Here is an 18,621-nt window from a genome sequence, read left to right as displayed (position 1 = left end):
GTGCGCAGGCTTCTCATTGCGATGGCTTCTCTTGTTGCGGAGCATGGGCTCTAAGCACGCGGGCTTCAGTAGTTATGGCACACGGGCTCAGTAGTAGTGGCTCGCGGGCTTAGCTGCTCCACAGCATGGGGGATCTTCCCGGACCAGGGATCAAACCCATGTCCCCTTCACTGGCAGGCAGATTCTTAACCACTGCACCACCAGGAAGTCCCAGAAAGTACATAGTTTTAAAGATAATAAATTCCAAGATTATACTAAATCATAAAAAAATGCCTGTAATTAGTGTTAAATTTTTTTAAAGAAAATAGTAAAATGATACCAAAGCTAGAAATAAAACTAGGGTAAAATGCATATGCGTGTAGCCAAGGACTTGAAAAGAAACACAAAACTAAATAAATATAAAATACTATTTATAATAATTCAAAAAATAAAATAATGTAAACTAATAAAACATATAGAGGATATATATATTATATATATATACATGGTGCTATGCACTAATGAAAGAAATAAAAAAGATCTAAATTGATGGAAACATATTTTGTTCATAGAAGACTCAATATAGTAAAAATATCAACTCTCCCCAAATTGATTACAAGTTTAATGTAATTCCTACGGAAATTGCAGCTTTTTTGTAGACATAGACAAGATTATCTAAAATTTATATGGAAAAGCAATAAAAACTAGAATAGCTAAAACAATTTAGAAAAAGAATAAAGGGGGAAGAATCACTCTACCCACTTCTAAGACTCATAGCTACAGCAGTAAAGACTGTGTGAGCATTGGCAGAGGGACAGACACATAGATAATACAACAAAACAGAGAACCCAGAAATAATCTCACACAAGTACAGGTGACTGATTTTTAACAGGGTGCAAAAGCAATTCAATGAAGGAAAGACAGTCTTTTCAACAAATAATACTGGAACAGCTGGATGTTCGCAAGGGAAAAAAAGAACTGAACCTAAACCTCACATTTTATACAAAAACTAACCCAAAATGAGTCTGAGAGTTAAACATAAAACATAAAACTTCATGAGCTAACATAAAGCTTGTTAAAGAATTCTTAGGAAAAAAAATAAAAAAAGAATTCTTAGACGTGACACCAAAAGCACAATCCATGGGGTTCCCTGGTGGCGCAGTGGTTAAGAATCTGCCTGCCAATGCAGGGGACACGGGTTCGAGCCCTGGCCCAGGAAGATCCCAAATGCCATGGAGCAACTAAGCCTGTGTGCCACAACTACTGAGCCCATGAGCCACAACTACTGAAGCCCATGCACCTAGAGCCTGTGCTCCACAACAAGAGAAGCCACCGCAACGTGAAGTCTGAGCACTGCAACAAAGAGTAGCCCTGCTCGCCACAACTAGAGAAAGCCCACACGCAGCAACAAAGACCGAATGCAGCCAAAAATAATTTTTTAAAAAAAAAAGCACGATCCATAAATGGGGGAGGATATCAATAAATTGAACTTCATCAAAATTAAAAACTTACTATACAAAATACCTGTTAAGAGGATGAAAAGACAAGCTACATCCACACCATGGAGTACTCACAGACAAACTACTGACAGACACACCAACTTGGATGGCTCTCAAGGACAACATGTTGAATGGAAAAAAAAAAAAAAAAGCCAATTTCAAAAGGTCATATACTCATATACAGTATATTATACTGTATGATTCCACTTATACAATATTCTGGGAATGACAGAATTAGAGATGGAGACAGATTAGTTGCCAAGGGTTAGGGATGGGAATATAAGCAACATGGGTATGACTATAACGGGTAGCATGAGGGAAAGCTTCGTGGTGATGGAATAGTTCTGTATCTTGATTGCAGAGATGGTTACACAAATCTTCACAGGTGATAAAACCACAGAATTACTGTGCCAACGTCAGTTTCCTGATGTTGATACTGTACTATAGTTCCATAAAATGTAACCATTAGGGGAAACTGGGTAAAGGTATACTGGACTGCTCTGTATTATCTTTGCAAATCCCTATGAATCAAAATAAAAAGTTAAAAAAAAATAATAATCTGTTAGTTGACTTTTTATTAGTGTAAATAAACACTGAAGCAAATAATGTAATGCAATTTTTTTCAACTTGATGGAAAACTGCACACCAGAATCTTAGAATGGCTCTAAACTGAGGAGAGTATGCTAATTTTAGGTAATTCACCTGGAGTTTTTAGTAGCACACACTGCCTCAATATATACCCTAAGTGATTCAAGTCTGAGGAAAATATTATAATTTTTCACATACCAGGTCCCTTAGTTTTATCTATGAAGAAAATTAGCCATTTACCACAGGCCAAGGGGGCAGTAAACCTGCTTGACAACTGGTCAACTCTCCCTTTCCACAGTCTGTTGCAGCAGTCCTGTCCTTAACAGCACCATCTCACTGCCCACCACCTTGATGGTTTCCTGACTGTTGGTCTGGCCTCCAGGCTCTCCCCCAACCACTTTAACGCTTCCTGTACACACCTGAGAAACTAATCTCTCCCAAACACCACTTTTCTTCATATTCTGTGTTACCCAGATGGCAGAAATTCTTAAAACAGGAACAAAGTTAAGGAGACATATTTCAGTTTAATTTAAGAAGAAAAAAGCTTTAAAAATAAACACAAGGCTGGAAAAAGCTGCTTCCAGAGGTAGCAAGTCCTGAGTCACTATATATATTTAAATATATGGGAACCTGAACCTGGGAGACCTGTTCCAGCCACAGAACCCTCTAATCCTGTATCATTTCCCGGATTGTGCTCCCTTCTTCACCTAGCATTCCAAGCCACCCTCTAAAATCTAGCTTCCAAGCTCTTTCTTATCCAACCTCTCCTCCCAGCACTCCTCTCCAGTCAGAACCCTCACTGTTCCTCACCCACATCTTGCTCTGTCTGCTGGTTTTCTTACCTGAATGACTTCTTCCCCTCCCTTCTTTCACCTTTCAAGATCCACTACTGCACCTTCAGGAAGCCTTTCTAATCCCATGCTTAACCTCCTAGTCCACTCCATTCTTGGCACGACACTCATGCTATTATTAATTTACATTTCCATATGTCCTGATTATAAGCTCCAAGATGAAACAGGAAAAACAGCCTCCTGTCTGTCTGCCTTTTTTCTTTTTGGCCGCGCCGCTCTGCATGCAGAATCTTAGTTCCCTGACCAGGGACTGAAACTCGGCCCCCTACAGCAGGGGTCCCCAACCCCCAGGCCACAGACCAGTGCAGCAGACTGTCAGTAACCGGGCCGCACAGCAGGAGGTGCGGGCAAGGGAGCGAAGCTTCATCTGCCTGCTCCCCGTCGCTCGCATCACCACCTGAACCATCCCCGCCCCCATCCGTGGAAAAATTGTCCTCCACAAAATGGGTCCCTGGTGCCAAAAAGGTTGGGGACCGCTGCAGTGGAAGCACTGAGTCCTAACCACTGGACTGTCAGGGAATTCCTGAAGACGGTCTCTCTGCATCAGAGACCACACATGGTCACCCAGCCCCTTCCCCACTCTGGTGTCTCTAAACACAAGCTTCTTCCCAGGAAATACACTGTTGCGCAGTACACCAATCATTGGACCCTTTACCGAACAGAGTATCATTAGAAGCCGTGCGGGAATACATAAAGGTGCACGTCAGATTCTTGGGGCCTTCTCCTCCCTCCTCCACCCAGAAATGCCCAAGAGCTGTAGGGAAGAAGTCACTGATGCAGCAGCAAGTCTCTGTTCTTGGCCTTTGAGATCTAACTGTGAATTGTAACTAATGGATTAAAAAACCCTGTTCTAGTAGAAACTATTCCTCATCAGTCAACCTCCAATTTACCATCACTGGTCCTCCTTTTTTAACGTCTCCCCCTTTTCAAACAAGTTTCATTTAGGCTTTCCCATCTCTGTCCCTTGGATGTCCCCTAATCAGTTAAGGGCCCTCTTTTTCTCATCAGAGCCCTATTCAAGGACTCACAAATACTCTTTTCCAGGTATCGTTAAAATACATCAATATATGGGCTTCCCTGGTGGCGCAGTGGTTAAGAATCCGCCTGTCAATGCAGGGGACGTGTGTTCGAGCCCTGGTCCGGGAAGATCCCACATGCCACGGAGCAACTAAGCCCGCGAGCCACAACTACGGAGCCCACGTGCCACAACTACTGAACCCCGTGTGCCTAGAGCCCGTGCTCCGCAACAACAGAAGCCACTGCAATGAGAAGCACACGCACCACAACGAAGAGTAGCCCCCGCTCACCACAACTAGAGAAAGCCGCGCACAGTAACGAAGACCCAACACGACCAAAAATACATAAATTAAATAATTTTTTTTTTTTTTTTTTGCAGTACGCGGGCCTCTCACTGTTGTGGCCTCTCCCATTGCGGAGCACAGGCTCCAGACGCGCAGGCTCAGCGGCCATGGCTCACAGGCCCAGCCGCTCCGCGGCATGTGGGATCCTCCCGGACCGGGGCACAAACTCGTGTCCCCTGCATCGGCAGGCGGACTCTCAACCACTGCGCCACCAGGGAAGCCCTAAATAAATTTTTTTTTTTAAATCAATATATGTATAAGGAATGAATGCTAATGGGTATGAGATTTCTTTTGGGGGTGATGAAAATGTTCTGTAATTAAATAATGGTGACAGCTGCACAATTCTGTGAATATACTAAAAACCACTGAATCATATACATTTTAAAAGGGTGAATTTTATGTTAAGTGAATTATATCTCAATTTCTTTTTTTTTAAGGTAAGATTCTCCACTAGTATCCCTGCATTTACATTTGGCAGCGGGGAGGAAACTCACCTTAAATTTTGGAAAGAGCCTTTTCTCACATAATTCTTGGAGAACATAGTCAATTACCTTCCTCAAACATTTAAGTGCCTATCATAGAACAGGCACCATGATAGCTGCCACAGAGAACAGTCACCAGACCAGCACAGAACCTAGCCTGCTGGAGCCTAGAAAGGGGAAGACAACCAAATATTTAATTGTCACTGTGCTAAGAGCTAGGAAGAAAAAAGTATAAAGTAAGAATGACCTAATCAGGGAGGGGAACATGGGGGGTGGGCAGGGTCCCAAAAAAGCACATCTCTACGAGGCACATGTATGCCTCAGCCCATATAAGGTAGTTAACAACTAGTTTGGGCTGACTAGCAGTACAATGAAATCCCTAGATCACAGGGGTTTGGAGGCCATGCAATTGATAATTGGCTCCCACCCACCACAGGAGACTCACCTGATCTTGAGGTAAAGTGACCCTGCATTTATGTATGTGAATGTTTTACCCACTGACAGTGTTACGATAACATTTTAGTGTACTCACAAATGTTTGTGTTTATTATTCATGTAATCAGGGGCAAATACAAAAAGAAAATGAAGTTATGCTGAAAAACTGCATGCATTCAAGTCTCTGGTTATTAATTATGACTGCACAGAAAGCACAGGACTTGTACAAACTCAAAAGATATAGAAGGTCCAATTTTTGGCTCAAAAGCATTATAAGTACCTAAATCAATTATTTATTTGAAAACAGTAAGCTCATATCTTTAATTCTAGATCAGAGGTCAGCTACCTACAGCCTGTGGGTCAAATCTGGCCAACCCCCTGTTTTTATAAACAAGTTTTCCTGGAATACAGCCATGCCCATTTGTTTATATACTGAATAGTTGCTTTCCCAACACAACTGCAGAACTCAGTAGTGTCAAGAAAGACCTTATCGCCAATAAGGTCTAAAATATTTACTACTTGAACGTTACCCCCCCCCAAAAAAAAAGCCAACTTGTACTAGGCAAAAGTAGCCCACATTGATTTGGAACAAAATAATCTTTTTATACATCCTTTAGGGACTTCCCTGGTGTTGCAGTGGTTAGGAATCCGCCTGCCAGTGCAGGGGACATGGGTTCGAGCCCTGGTCCGGGAGGATCCCACATGCCGCAGATCAACTAAGCCTGTGCACCACAACTACTGAGTCTGCACTCTAGAGCCCGTGAGCCACAACTACTGAGCCCGCGTGCCACAACTAATGAAGTGCATGCACCTAGAGCCCAGGCTCTGCAACAAGAGAAGCCACTGCAATGAGAAGTCAGCACACCGCAATGAAGAGTAGCCCTGCTCGCCGCAACTAGAGAAAGCCCATGCCCAGCAACAAAGACCCAAAGCAGCCAAAAATAAATAAATAAAAATAAATAAATATACATCCTTTAGCAATTAAGTGTTCCAGTGGATAAGCAACAGACTTGAAATGCAAAGGATTCTAACTCTACTTAATAAGTCAATCTGCTATGGAGCGCTAGATAAATCATAATTACTCTACATTTTATATGCCAGTAAAATTCAGAGCAGTTAGGTCAGAGTTTTGCATAAGTGCTCAGAACGACTGAAAGCGGGCCTGGGAAAGGTTTTTGCATTAATTATCTTTCCCTACCCAATAAATTACCCCAAAGTTTGGTTGCTTAAAATAAATATTATCTCCCCAAGTTTTCTGTGGGTCAGGAATTCAGGGTTGATTGGGGCTGCCATCACCTGAAACTTGACTGTAGCTGGGGGATGTGCTTCCAAGGCAGATTACTTATATGCTTGGCAATTTGGTACAAGAGACATCAGTTCCTTTCCACAAGACCTCCTGAGTGTCCTTGTAACATAGCAGCCAGCTTCCCCAGAGTGAATAACCCATGAGAAAGAGATAAGAGGATACAACACTCTTTTTATGACTTTGCTTCGAAAGTAAATAGTATAACTTCCACATCACATTCTATTCTTTATAGAACCAAAAGTCTCTAAGTACAACACACATTCAAGAGAATCAAAGTTAGACGCCACTTTTTAAACGGAGAGGTGTCAAAGAATCTGCACATATATCAACATCACTTCAGGGTTTCAAATGATGAGTAAACAGCTTCAACAACATAACCAACAAGGTTTGGCTGACTAAAAAGGATCTGTGCTCAACCATTTTCATACCACGTATTTTCTACTTATGATAGGAGAGAGGCTGCATCACCATTTGTTAACAATCACCAAAGAAAAAAGTAAGCCAACAGAAAAAAGGCAAGGCACTTCAGCTTTTCACACCTGATACAGTAACGATGATGACAGGCAGTTATATATTTGCTTTAGTTTTACTTTTGTTTTGTTTTGTCTTCCTGCAAGGAGAAGGAAAATTATGGTGACTAAATCATGAATAGATCAAAAATAATTACAAAGCTGGACTGGGACGAACAAGTATTTATGATTCAGAGCCACATAAAAGATTTTCTCAGATATAAACAAAAAAACACAAAGAAACAGAAATTTAGATATGCATTCATAATAGGGGGGTGCTTGGGGAGAGTGTATTATACCATGATTGCTACAGATTTGTATCAGAGTAACTTCTGAAACAAGGAACATATACAGTGGGAAAAAAAGCTACTTACAATAATTAAGCTTTATTTTGAAAATAAATGTCTTAAGTCACTAGACAATGAACACTTGACCAAATTCACCTGTTAAGATTTTGAGTTTCATTAGAGGAGGCAAGAAGGCCTAGGAAACAAAACTTTCTGAGGTCAATGAAGTAACAGCTGTCCTGATTTCCTCAATAGGAAGCTCAAAAATTGTCCTGAATTGGAAAATTAAACCACTTTAAAATAAATTCATTAAAAACCCACTCTACCAAGTTGATAGTGTCCTGCCAAAATTCAAGTCCACCCAGAACCTGTGAATGTGGCCTTATTTAGATATAGGGTCTTTGCAGATATAACCAAATTAAGATGAGGTCACACTGGGTGGACCCTAAATCAGTGACTAATGTCTTTATAAGAGGGAACTTTGCAACACAGAGATACATGGAGAATAAATACCATGTGACAAAAAGAGCCAGATATTGGAATGATGTGTCTATAAGCCAAGGAATGCCAAGGATTGCCAGCAACAACCAGAAGCCAGGAAAGAACATGGAACAGATTCTTCATCTGAGGCCCCAAGAAAGAATCAACCCTGCTGACGCCTTGATTTCAGAACTTCAAAAAAAAAAATTTCTATTGCTCTAAGCTACCAAGTTTGTAGTAATTTATTATAGCAGCCAGAGAAAACTAACACGTCCACCTAGCTAGTATTACGGAACTTAAGTAATCTCATCATTTGCAGTATTAAAATATTTATTCACAAACTCAGAACAATGGGAGATAGCATCTCCATTGAATGCACTGCTCTTTTTGGGTACTGTCACAGGGATGAATTTGACATAAGATTCCAATGGACTTTGTACATTGCTGTCAGCCATCAGAGAGCCACTGAGGTTCTCCCAAGAGCCAGTAAAGCACATGCACAGAGCAGGAGGTCAGTTCACCTTAGATGATATCCAACAGCCGTAAAAAAAACCTATGTCTTTGTTGAAGTCCTCCTGCTGGACCAGAAGTTTAACACAAAACTGCAAGTTTCAAGAAGTTAATCGTCCAGGTTTAAAGTCCTCTTATCATGATAACCAACAAGGACCTACTGTATAGTACAGGGAACTCTGTTTAATATTCTGTAATAACCTAAATGGGAAAAGAATTTGAAAAAGAATAGATACATGTATATGTATAACCGAATCACTTTACTGTACACCTGAAACTAATACAACATTGTTAATCAACTATATTCCAATATAAAATTTAAAAAATTTTTTAATAAAATAAAGTCCTCTTATATTGTGCTTATTACATCATAGCGATGACAGTTTTTCTAATAGTAACTACTGATAAGCTGTGGGTTACAATTTCACTTTTTACTACTTCTGAGTTTCCAAAAATAATGTTTCCCTTAAGCTCCATTTAAATTATTTTAAACTCAAGCCAGTGCAAATATGCATGGCTGATTTTACATACCAGTCTGACAGAATGAAGCGGTTTCTAGTGCTTTCTGAAAAGAATGGCTGGACATTTTTCCATTTTATCACCCTTACATCTTCGGCACAAACTAAGAGATATTACATAGGATGAAATATAAACTTCTGCCCCATTTATTTCCTATCAAATTGTGTTATAACATTTCTAAGACTCAACTATTATTTGGAACACCCAAGGGAACTGGATTCAGAGTCTCCAAAAAAGAAGTTCCTTTGTTAATCTCTCCTGATTAAAGCTTAAGCCAGTACAACTTAATACATCTCCACTAAGTGAATATTCATAGTTACCTGAGCAACTGGCAAGCATATAAGAATGAAAATACTGACCACCTTTAAGGATTATTTTTCTAGAAAGCCCTGCCTCTCTATATATAAAAAGCAATATTGACCTACCTTGTTTTCGAACATCTTCTACAGCAGCCACAAGCTCCTCCTTGAGAAACTGACTCTCCTTTGCAATTTTATCCCCCTTCTCCAAGAAATTCTCAGTTGCCTGTTCAACAGATGCAGCCAAAACATGGGCCTTCTTAGAACGACCTCTCTTCTTATTAGAGGGCCCCTTGCTATTGGTGTTTACCAGGGTTGTAACCTAAAAGTTTCATTTTTGAAAATTAAATTGTAGTCAATTAAAATTTAAAAAAAAAACAGAAAGACTAACATCTTTAAAGGTAGCAAGAATAAATTATTCATAATAAAATGAAACATCACACTTATGAGATTCCACTAAGCATTAACAAATAACATACAACTCTCTCCATATTTAAGATATTCTGGAATGATACTCTATTTAGTTTCCAAAATAATTTAGCTATCTCAATGTGTAAGCTAAGAAATATAATGAATATTTTAATTCTTCAAACGTGATCATTAGGTTTTTAAACTTCATTTTACAAATTAAAAACTGGTAACAAGTTACGTCTCTACTGCACGTCATCAAGAAGGTTAGAAAGAGGTTAACAATGAATTTATTAGATCTGCCTGGAGGTCACATTTTTCCATGTTTTCAACCTATGCAAAATGTTTTAAGATAACTTGCTTCTGAAATCTTTTCAGTGTATTCACACAAATCGCAATTAATTAGGAAAGGCCCTTAATAAAGAAAGGAACAATTGCCCAAAGCAGCCTACTGTGATGATGTTTTAAGTCCCAGACATTAACCATCATTAACACATATAATAATGATGACCTGTATAGGCTGAAGATGACTAAACATTTATTAGTGTAACGCGGTCCACAGAAGACCTGAGAGCTGCAGTAGGTGGGCTCCAAGAAAGTAAATATTCTCGAGTATTACCACCCACTCCTACTTACTTACTTATAATACTAGTTTATATTTATGAGCTAGAATGGAGTTTTTTAAAAAGATAGCACATGCCATTACATCTCATTTTCATGCTAGCACAGTATCTGTCTGTCTGTCTCTCTCTCTCTCTCTCTCACACACACACACACACACACACACACAGGAGTAAAATGTGCCAAAACACTAAAAGTGCATAGCTAGTTGCTAACAGTTAATGAAATGTCATCACACTGTGATATTTGTACTTGTAACAAAACATACCAAACCTACACTCTCAAGTTAAATGACCTGTTAATCAATCCTAGACAACAAAAGGTGTGTTAAGCAGGGTGAAGAAGCTTAACAGTCAAGGCTCCGCATCCTATCTTTTTTTGAAATACTTTTAAGTACTAGTTGCACTACATACACTAGCCCCTATTACTGCCAGTAAGACTGAAAAAATGGCAGCAAATGTGTTTCTAAAGGGCTAAATGAATCCACACATCAATATTTAACTATTAGCGGAGCCAAACTGCCTCATTACTATCAGCCTAAACTCAACCACTCAAATTAAGGCTTTGAACTAAATAACCTTGCCCTGTGTTTATTACCTGGGCCCATTGCTATGGAATCATGTTACAACAACTACGTTATTTGTTTGCAGATTCTTACCTGGGTAACAAGAGGCTCCAGCAGTCTTTCAACTGCCAGAGTCCTGATCTCTAGACTTTTGGGGTCCCATTTGAAGTTTATGTTGCCTGCGTGGACAGCAGTCATTTCTGAAAGAGAAAGAGACAAGGTCAGGCAAGTATCAAACACAAACATGAAACATATAACAAGTCTTCTCCTACTTAAGGACTTTTATACCAGGAAAGCTACAATCACAAGATGAAAAAAATTCTTACCAGCCTGCACATGAGGGCCCATAATTCTTACAACCTCTTACACTTAAGATTTCGAGTTTACAAACATTAGGGCTACTGTAAGAGGGCATTCCCAAACACAGAGCTTTTCCCTTTTGGCTTCTCTGGCACCAAGACACTTCTACCTCGAGTTTTTCCACACTGACTTAGAATTAGGATGAAAAGCTAAAGTGAAAGAAGACTAATACAGAAGATTCTGGTTTTTCTTATTCCAAAATATTTATAGTACACTATTATCTAAAAGGTAAACCTCACTTCACTGTTTGATGGATTCTTAGAGAATATCTTCTCTTACTGTATTAAAACATAATGCTTAAGCCTACTGCCCTCTGCACCTACAGCTATTATCACTTGTAGCCAGAAGAAATTTCAAGTCACACACTTAGTCAAATATCACTGTATCAGTGTCAAGGTAAACTTCCATTAGACAGAGGCTTTAAGACTAAGGGAAAAAGACTTCAGCCAAAATACCAAGCAGCTGGTGTTTGCTTCTAAAAGTAGTGCCTCAAAGATTAAAGAAAAACCAGAAAACCAGGTGAGACATGTAGCTGAAGTAAACACTAAAACTTTCCAGACAACAAACTGTTCATAGAAATATAAAACCTTTTAGGGTGCATTTTTGTGAACAAGAAATTCTACCTCTCAATTTTTATTCTAGGAAAAATTAAGGTACATGTAAAAACTTGGATACAATGATGTTCACATCAGCACTGTATACAATCATTAAAAACTGGAAACTACCTAAATTTCAAACAGATCGCTGAATAAATCACACAACCAACCACACAAGGGGATACTGTGCTACTCTTAAAAAGCTATACTGACAAAATTCAGAAAAAAAACAAAAATTAGTGTCCTCACTGCCCGGGTCTTCATTTCTATTAAATACTATTTCCTTAAAAAAAAAAAAAAAAAAAAAGGCTTATTAAAGGTCTGATACATCCTGTTGCGCAGAAAGCAAGGAAAGACACAAAGACTAACAAGATCATATCAACAAGATACTAGAACCAAGGGCTCCATTGGCTAAATTCACAAGTTGAGTATCAAGGAGAATAACTCTAACTGCCTATTAGATAGCTATCCTACGACCACAGGGATCCTCAAAAGAAAGGGGATGGGAAGAGAATTTCTGTACCATAAATATAGAATAGAATTAGAAAATGACCATTTTGTAAACCCCAGTGGGATAACTGATTCAAACACGGATTATCAATGAATGTTAACACCATTAGGTGATAGGCTATTGGGGAACAGGGTATTTGTAAGGTGCCGAAGTACCACCTGAACAGGCTACTTACTAATTACAAAGCGGGGAGGATACACCTTTACAGTGTTGGGATCTAATAATCATCCCCTTAAATAACTAAACTTAGTATTGCTAATAATGCAACTCTGATAGTATATGCCTAACCCAATGAAATATGAAGTGCCCTATGTTTCCTAGAAAGTACTCTTAATGAAAAAAAAGTTTTAAATGTTTTTCAAGAGCCTCTGTATTACTATAAACTGAGCAAAATTATCTGTGCAACAGCAAAATTAAAATTAAATGTTTAACCTGAGTCTAATGAAGCCTCTGCACAGGGATTCTAAGCCTTTTTCAATGTACGGATCCCTTTAGCAGTCTATAGACTAATGTTGTCCAATAGAAATATAATACAAGCCACCTATGTAATTTAAATTTTTCCAGTAGCCGTGTTAAAAAAGTAAAAAGAAACTGATGAAATTAATTTCAATAATATATTTTATTTAAAACAGTATATCTAAAATATTATCATTTCGTTATGTAATCAGTTTTTTTTTAATTAGAGACATTTACATAAGTACTAAGTATTGGAAATCTGGGATGTGTTTTACACTTAAGGCACATTTAAATTCAAACAAGCCACACTTCAAGGGCTCAATAGCCACATGTGGCTAGTGGCTTCAGTACTGCACAGGGTAGCTATAGACCTTTTCTCAGAACTTTTTTGAAATGCGTGAAATATAATTCAAAGGATTACCACCAAGGGGGCTTCCCTGGTGGCACAGTGGTTGAGAGTCCGCCTGCCGATGCAGGGGACACAGGTTCGTGCCCCGGTCCGGAAGGCCCATGAGCCATGGCCACTGAGCCTGAGCGTCTGGAGCCTGTGCTCCGCAACGGGAGAGGCCACAACAGTGAGAGGCCCGCATACCGCAAAAAAAAAAAAAAGGATTACCAAAGAAACACATATATTGAAATTTAGTTATAAAAATACTTTACAAATGTGCGATGCAGTAATATATATGCTCTTTATTAACATATTAAATAAGATGTCAAGGGACTTCCCTGGCGGTGCAGTGGTTAAGGATCTGCCTGCCAATGTAGGGGACACAGGTTCGAGCCCTGGTCCAGGAAGATCCCACATGCCGTGGAGCAACTAAGCCCGTGTGCCACAACTACTGAGCCTGTGTGCCACAACTACTGAAGCCTGCGTGCCTAGAGCCGGTGCTCCGCAACAAGAGAAGCCACCACAATGAGAAGCCCGTGCACTGCAACAAAGAGTAGCCCCCACTCGCCGCAACTAGAGAAAGCCCGCGCACAGCAAGGAAGACCCAACACAGCCAAAAAAATAAATAATTTTTTTTAAAAAATGTCAAGGGACTTCCCTGGTGGCGCAGTGGTTGAGGATCTGCCTGCCAATGCAGGGGACACAGGTTCGAGCCCTGGTCTGGGAAGATCCCACATGCCGCGGAGCAACTAGGCCCGTGAGCCACAACTACTGAGCCTGCGCGTCTGGAGCCTGTGCTCCGCAACAAGAGAGGCCGCGACAGTGAGAGGCCCGCGCACCGTGATGAAGAGTGGCCCCCACTCGCCACAACAAGAGAAAGCCCTCGCACAGAAACGAAGACCCAACACAGCCAAAAATAAATTAAAAAAAAAAAAAAAGTCAAGAAGTCTGATAACTACTTCAAAGTAATAATGAACACGCACTTTTTCAAGATACATTACAATTGCTACGTATATGAAAAGCACTGAGATTCCTACTAGTGGGACAAAGTTAGAGGTTCAACTGAAAACTGGAGTTGGTTTTCTATTGTTAATAAAAGAAGGAAATGCTAAATTCCTATTAACAACAAAGACAAAATTTTTCCAATTCAAATTCAATGCAGGTTAAGAAACCCTAACCTAGACTGTATTGCAAGTTTATATGAAGTATAGAAGTTTATAGGGGATACACATGCATGTTAAACAACACCATGAGGTAACAGACAAGTCCAGAATGTAAGGCATCCTACAAGACAACAGGACATTAACTTGTCAGAAAGTCAACATGGGGGGGTGTGGGGAATATTTCAGACTTTAAGGCTCAGGAGACATAAGAATCTAATGCAACACATGTATCTTGTTTGGATCCCAGTTTGAAACAAAAAGCTATTAAGAAGACATTTGCAGGGAAATTGGTAAATTTTTAATATTTATATTATGGAATTACTGCTCAATTTCATAGGTGTGATAATGAATTGTGGCTATATAGAAAAAGGACTATTTTTAGGAGATGCATGTTGAAATATCTAGGGGTGAAATGTCAAGATGATTGCAACTTTCAAATTCAGCGAAAGTAAAAATACATACACATAGAGACCAAGGAATTATGAAAAGATATTCATAAATGTTAAATTAGATGGAAGACATGTGTGTGGCTGGGTGTGTATATCTGAAATTTCTCATTTTAAAAATGGGGAAAATGTAGAGGTTTATGAGAAAATGTTCAAAATACATACTACTGAAGACGGAAAGGGGATTTTGAAAACAATATGAAGTATAACTGCAGGGGGATATATAAACCAAAATATTAACAATGATGTTACCTCTAAGATTTGGGGATTATGAGTGGTTTTAACATTCTTTTTTATAATTGTATTTTATGATTTTATAAAATGACAGATATTTAGAAAGTTGTTTTTGTAATGAAAAAAAGTACAATCTTTATTTTACAAATTGTAAGGAGGACAATATAATCAAAAGGCAGGCTTGACCATCACTTAATCACTTTGAACTTGTTTCCTCATTTATAAAATAAAACTATCATTTACTTTTTAGAAAAAGACTATCAGGGACTTCTCTGGTGGTCCAGTGGTAAAGAATCCACCTTCCAATGCAGGGGACACAGATTTGACCCCTGGTCGGGGAACTAAGATCCCACATGCCATGGGGCAACTAAGCCTGCACGCCACAACTACTGAGCTCTCACGTCTCAACTAGAAGGCCTGAGTGCCACAAACTACAGAGCCCACACGCTCTGGAGCCCATGCACCGCAGCTAGAGAGAAGCCCGCGAGCCGCAACGAAAGATCCCTCATGCCTCAACGAAGATCCACTGTGCTGCAACTAAGACCCGATGCAGCCAAAAAAATAAAGAAAAGAAAAAAAATAATAATAGGGGTCTTCCCTGGTGGCGCAGGGGCTAAGAATCCTCCTGCCAATGCAGGAGCCATGGGTTTGAGCCCTGGTCCGGGAAGATACCACATGCCACGGAGCAACTAAGCCCATGCGCCACAGCTACTGAGGCTGCATGTCACAACTACTGAAGCCTGTGCACCTAGAGCCTGTGCTCCGCAACAAGAGAAGCCACTGCAATGAGAAGCCCGCGCACCACAACAAAGAGCAGCCCCGCTCGCTGCAACCAGAGAAAGCCCGCGTGCAGCAATGAAGGCCCAACGCAGCCAAAAATAAATAAATACATACATTTATTAAAATAATAATAAAGAAAAAAAGACTATCATTGTCTTTAGATGGCTTTTGTGAACATTAAATTAAACAGACTGTGATCTGCTGAATGAGTCCACGCTAACATGAACAAAAGAGAAGAAAAGTTCCTCTGTAATAGGAAATTAACCAACAAATAGGGAAGGAATAACATATTTAGAAAAATCACCATTTAGGAAACATCATAATAATATTCAGGCAAGAATTATCAAAGAATGCTAAAGCAAACAGATGAAAAGTTTACTAAGAAACTGAGTACTTACATAGTCTCATAGTAACTCCCAACAGATTACTGATTACCAAGAGGGGAAATATAACTCTGTAGTACAGAAACCCGGCAAACACCACCTTAGCCAAGTGACAAAAATTAACATCCCTAACAATGGGACAAATGGACATCATGTACCCCCTGGTACAATGCACTGAGAAGGATACAGCATCACCTTCTGTGGTATTTCCTACCAATACTATCTAACCTCAATCTTGTCATGAGGAAACATCAGACAAACTCAAAGTGATGGATATTCTACAGAATAACTAGCTACAGTCTTCAAAAATGTCAAGGTAGGAAAAACAAAGATAGGCTGAGAAATTCTTCCAAATTAAAAGAGGCTAAAAAAGACATGAAAACTAAATGCAGTCATTCTGGACTGAAAATTGTATTAGGAGGGAAAAAAAATTGAGACAACTGATAAAATTTGATCAGGGACTCTGAAATAGATAATAAATAGTAATGTATCAATGTTAACTTTTCAAATTCCCATCATTATATTGTAGCTATGTCCTTGTGACATGTAATGGGAATGATGTCTGCAACTTATTCTCATATGGTTTAGAAAAAACTAATGTATTAAATATATGCATATATACAGAGAAGAACGGAAAGTGGGAGGAAGAGTGGGAAGGAGAAGAAAAGAAGGAAGAGAGGAGAAAGACAAGGAACAGGGAAATTGAAGGGGAAAATGAGAGACAGTATGGAGAAAGGGAGGGGTAGAAGAGGAGAAGAGAAGGGAGGAGGAGAGGGAGAGAACAAGGGGGGAGGGGAGAGGAGAGGAGAGGGAGAGATGTCTTGAAATGTGGCTAGTGTAGCTGAGAATTGATTATCTTTATTTTATTTCATTTTAATTAATGTTAAATAGCCACCAGTGACTACCTTATCGGACAGCACAGTTCTAAACCCTCTACAGAAAGCAACATCAGACATCTAAATCCTATATTTGAATGATGACCAGGACAAGGTAGAACTGCGCATGTCTGTGACCAGTACACTCCTAACAACTTTACTATAAAAAATATGTTTGTATCCTCTCCCATAAATGCATGCTTGAGGCACAAACAGGTAGACTCCTTTAGATATAGCTGAAAATATTACTGGAGGCATCATCTAAAAATTCTAGAATCGCTGAAGATGGAATGCCAAAAGGAATGTGGATTTGCTTAATCTGGTAACACAAAATGCCCATTTCCAGGGAATTTGTTTCATTTCAAGTGGGCAAATTTGCTCTCTACACTCATATTATGTCAAGCCTATACTTTGGTTTTTAAAGGTTATTTGCCCACTAAACATCAGCCCAAGTGAGCAAACCCTAGGAGATGGGAGTCCTTTAGATTGCTACAGGACTGACAACAGCTCAAGCAAATGTCATCAAATGTCAAAGATAAGACATTTCAGAAGGAATGATTTTTCCCCATGGATCCCACATTTCTGTATCCTAGCATTCCAGCCACTGTATCAACACAGAACAGAAAATCTTTCAAAGGTTGCAGAGGGAAGGAGTCAAAAGACAACTTAAGTGAGGTTAGCTGCAAGAAGACATGTGGTCACATTTGGATTTTAATTATTAAACAAGTACAACATACAACAATTCACTTTCCCAAAGAAACACACCTTTTCATTTTTTTCTTGAAATAAAAAGCCTTCTTGAAAGGAGCTCAGGGAAAAGCACTTAGCCCAACCCCTGCCTGAGGAAAGGCACCTGGCCTGAGGACTTGATTACTTTTGAAAACCAGCAAACAAGATCCAAACACCATACACATGCATTCTTATGGTTTTAGAATCCATTGCTCAGGCCCAATGAGCAAAACTGGAGAGGATGAGAGTCCTGAGCTGAGAGAGAGACAAGGTCTCAAGCCACAGGGAACCTGCCGAGAAGAAAAGCTGTTTGGAGATAACTCAAAGAGGGAGCAAGCTGCCCAAGGTGAGCCTGGGAAGACTGGACCAGTCCAGTAACGGGGAAAAAGGCTTCAGACACTTGGAGAAAAATTAGGACTGCCTTAGAGAAAGAACAAGAGTCCCCTGATGATCTGTACACATGTTGATTGATAATAAATTTTAAATTATCAAAAAAACAGTCTTTTTGGTCTTTTGTTTTCCCAATTACAAAATAATTTCACTTTCTTATTAACTGGAAAAGAAGGCAGAGTGTAAGCACACTAATGAACTGCAAACGACCCTGACCTCTCTGGGTGTGGGGAGACCCACAAGGGACTGGTAAATGGGAAAAGCATGTGCCCAGCTTCCCATGAGCTCCAGGCAATCTTTATCATGCACACCTCTGGTTAGCAGATCGTTCGATTTTTTAAGAGATCCAAACTTGCAGATTTTTACATTAAATCTCCCAACTTTAATGTTAGAAACTTGTTCCAAAAGATTTTACCACTGTATGGGACAAACACGTTTGCCCTGTTGGTCACCACTTTGCAATCACTAAACAAGATTCTCCCCTGAAGTCCTTTCTGATTGATTCCACATCCCAGAACTCCACATCCTCTTAAGTACTGTCTCTGAGGAGGGAGGTGTTAAGGCAAAAGACTCAAATCACTCACTTCCATTGAGAAACTTGAAATATACTG

At 39.6% G+C, this 18,621-nt stretch overlaps 1 protein-coding gene across 3 annotated transcripts in view; it reads right to left on the bottom strand.

Annotated features, from left to right (window-relative positions):
* CTNNA1 (catenin alpha 1) overlaps positions 1–18,621 on the bottom strand; it is a 345,218-nt gene that overhangs the window by 140,153 nt on the left and 186,444 nt on the right. For all 3 annotated transcript variants that reach the window (XM_060296266.2, XM_060296265.2, XM_030869482.2), the window contains 2 exons: positions 10,793–10,899; positions 9,232–9,427 (listed from right to left, as the gene is read on the bottom strand). In XM_060296266.2, coding sequence (XP_060152249.1) covers positions 9,232–9,427; positions 10,793–10,897 — 301 coding nt within the window. In that variant the 5' untranslated portion in view covers positions 10,898–10,899. The remainder of the gene's footprint in view (positions 1–9,231; positions 9,428–10,792; positions 10,900–18,621) is intronic.

Source organism: Globicephala melas, chromosome 3, assembly GCF_963455315.2.
Source record: "Globicephala melas chromosome 3, mGloMel1.2, whole genome shotgun sequence".
NCBI lineage: Eukaryota > Metazoa > Chordata > Mammalia > Artiodactyla > Delphinidae > Globicephala > Globicephala melas.
This window is presented reverse-complemented; position numbering and strand designations above follow the sequence as displayed.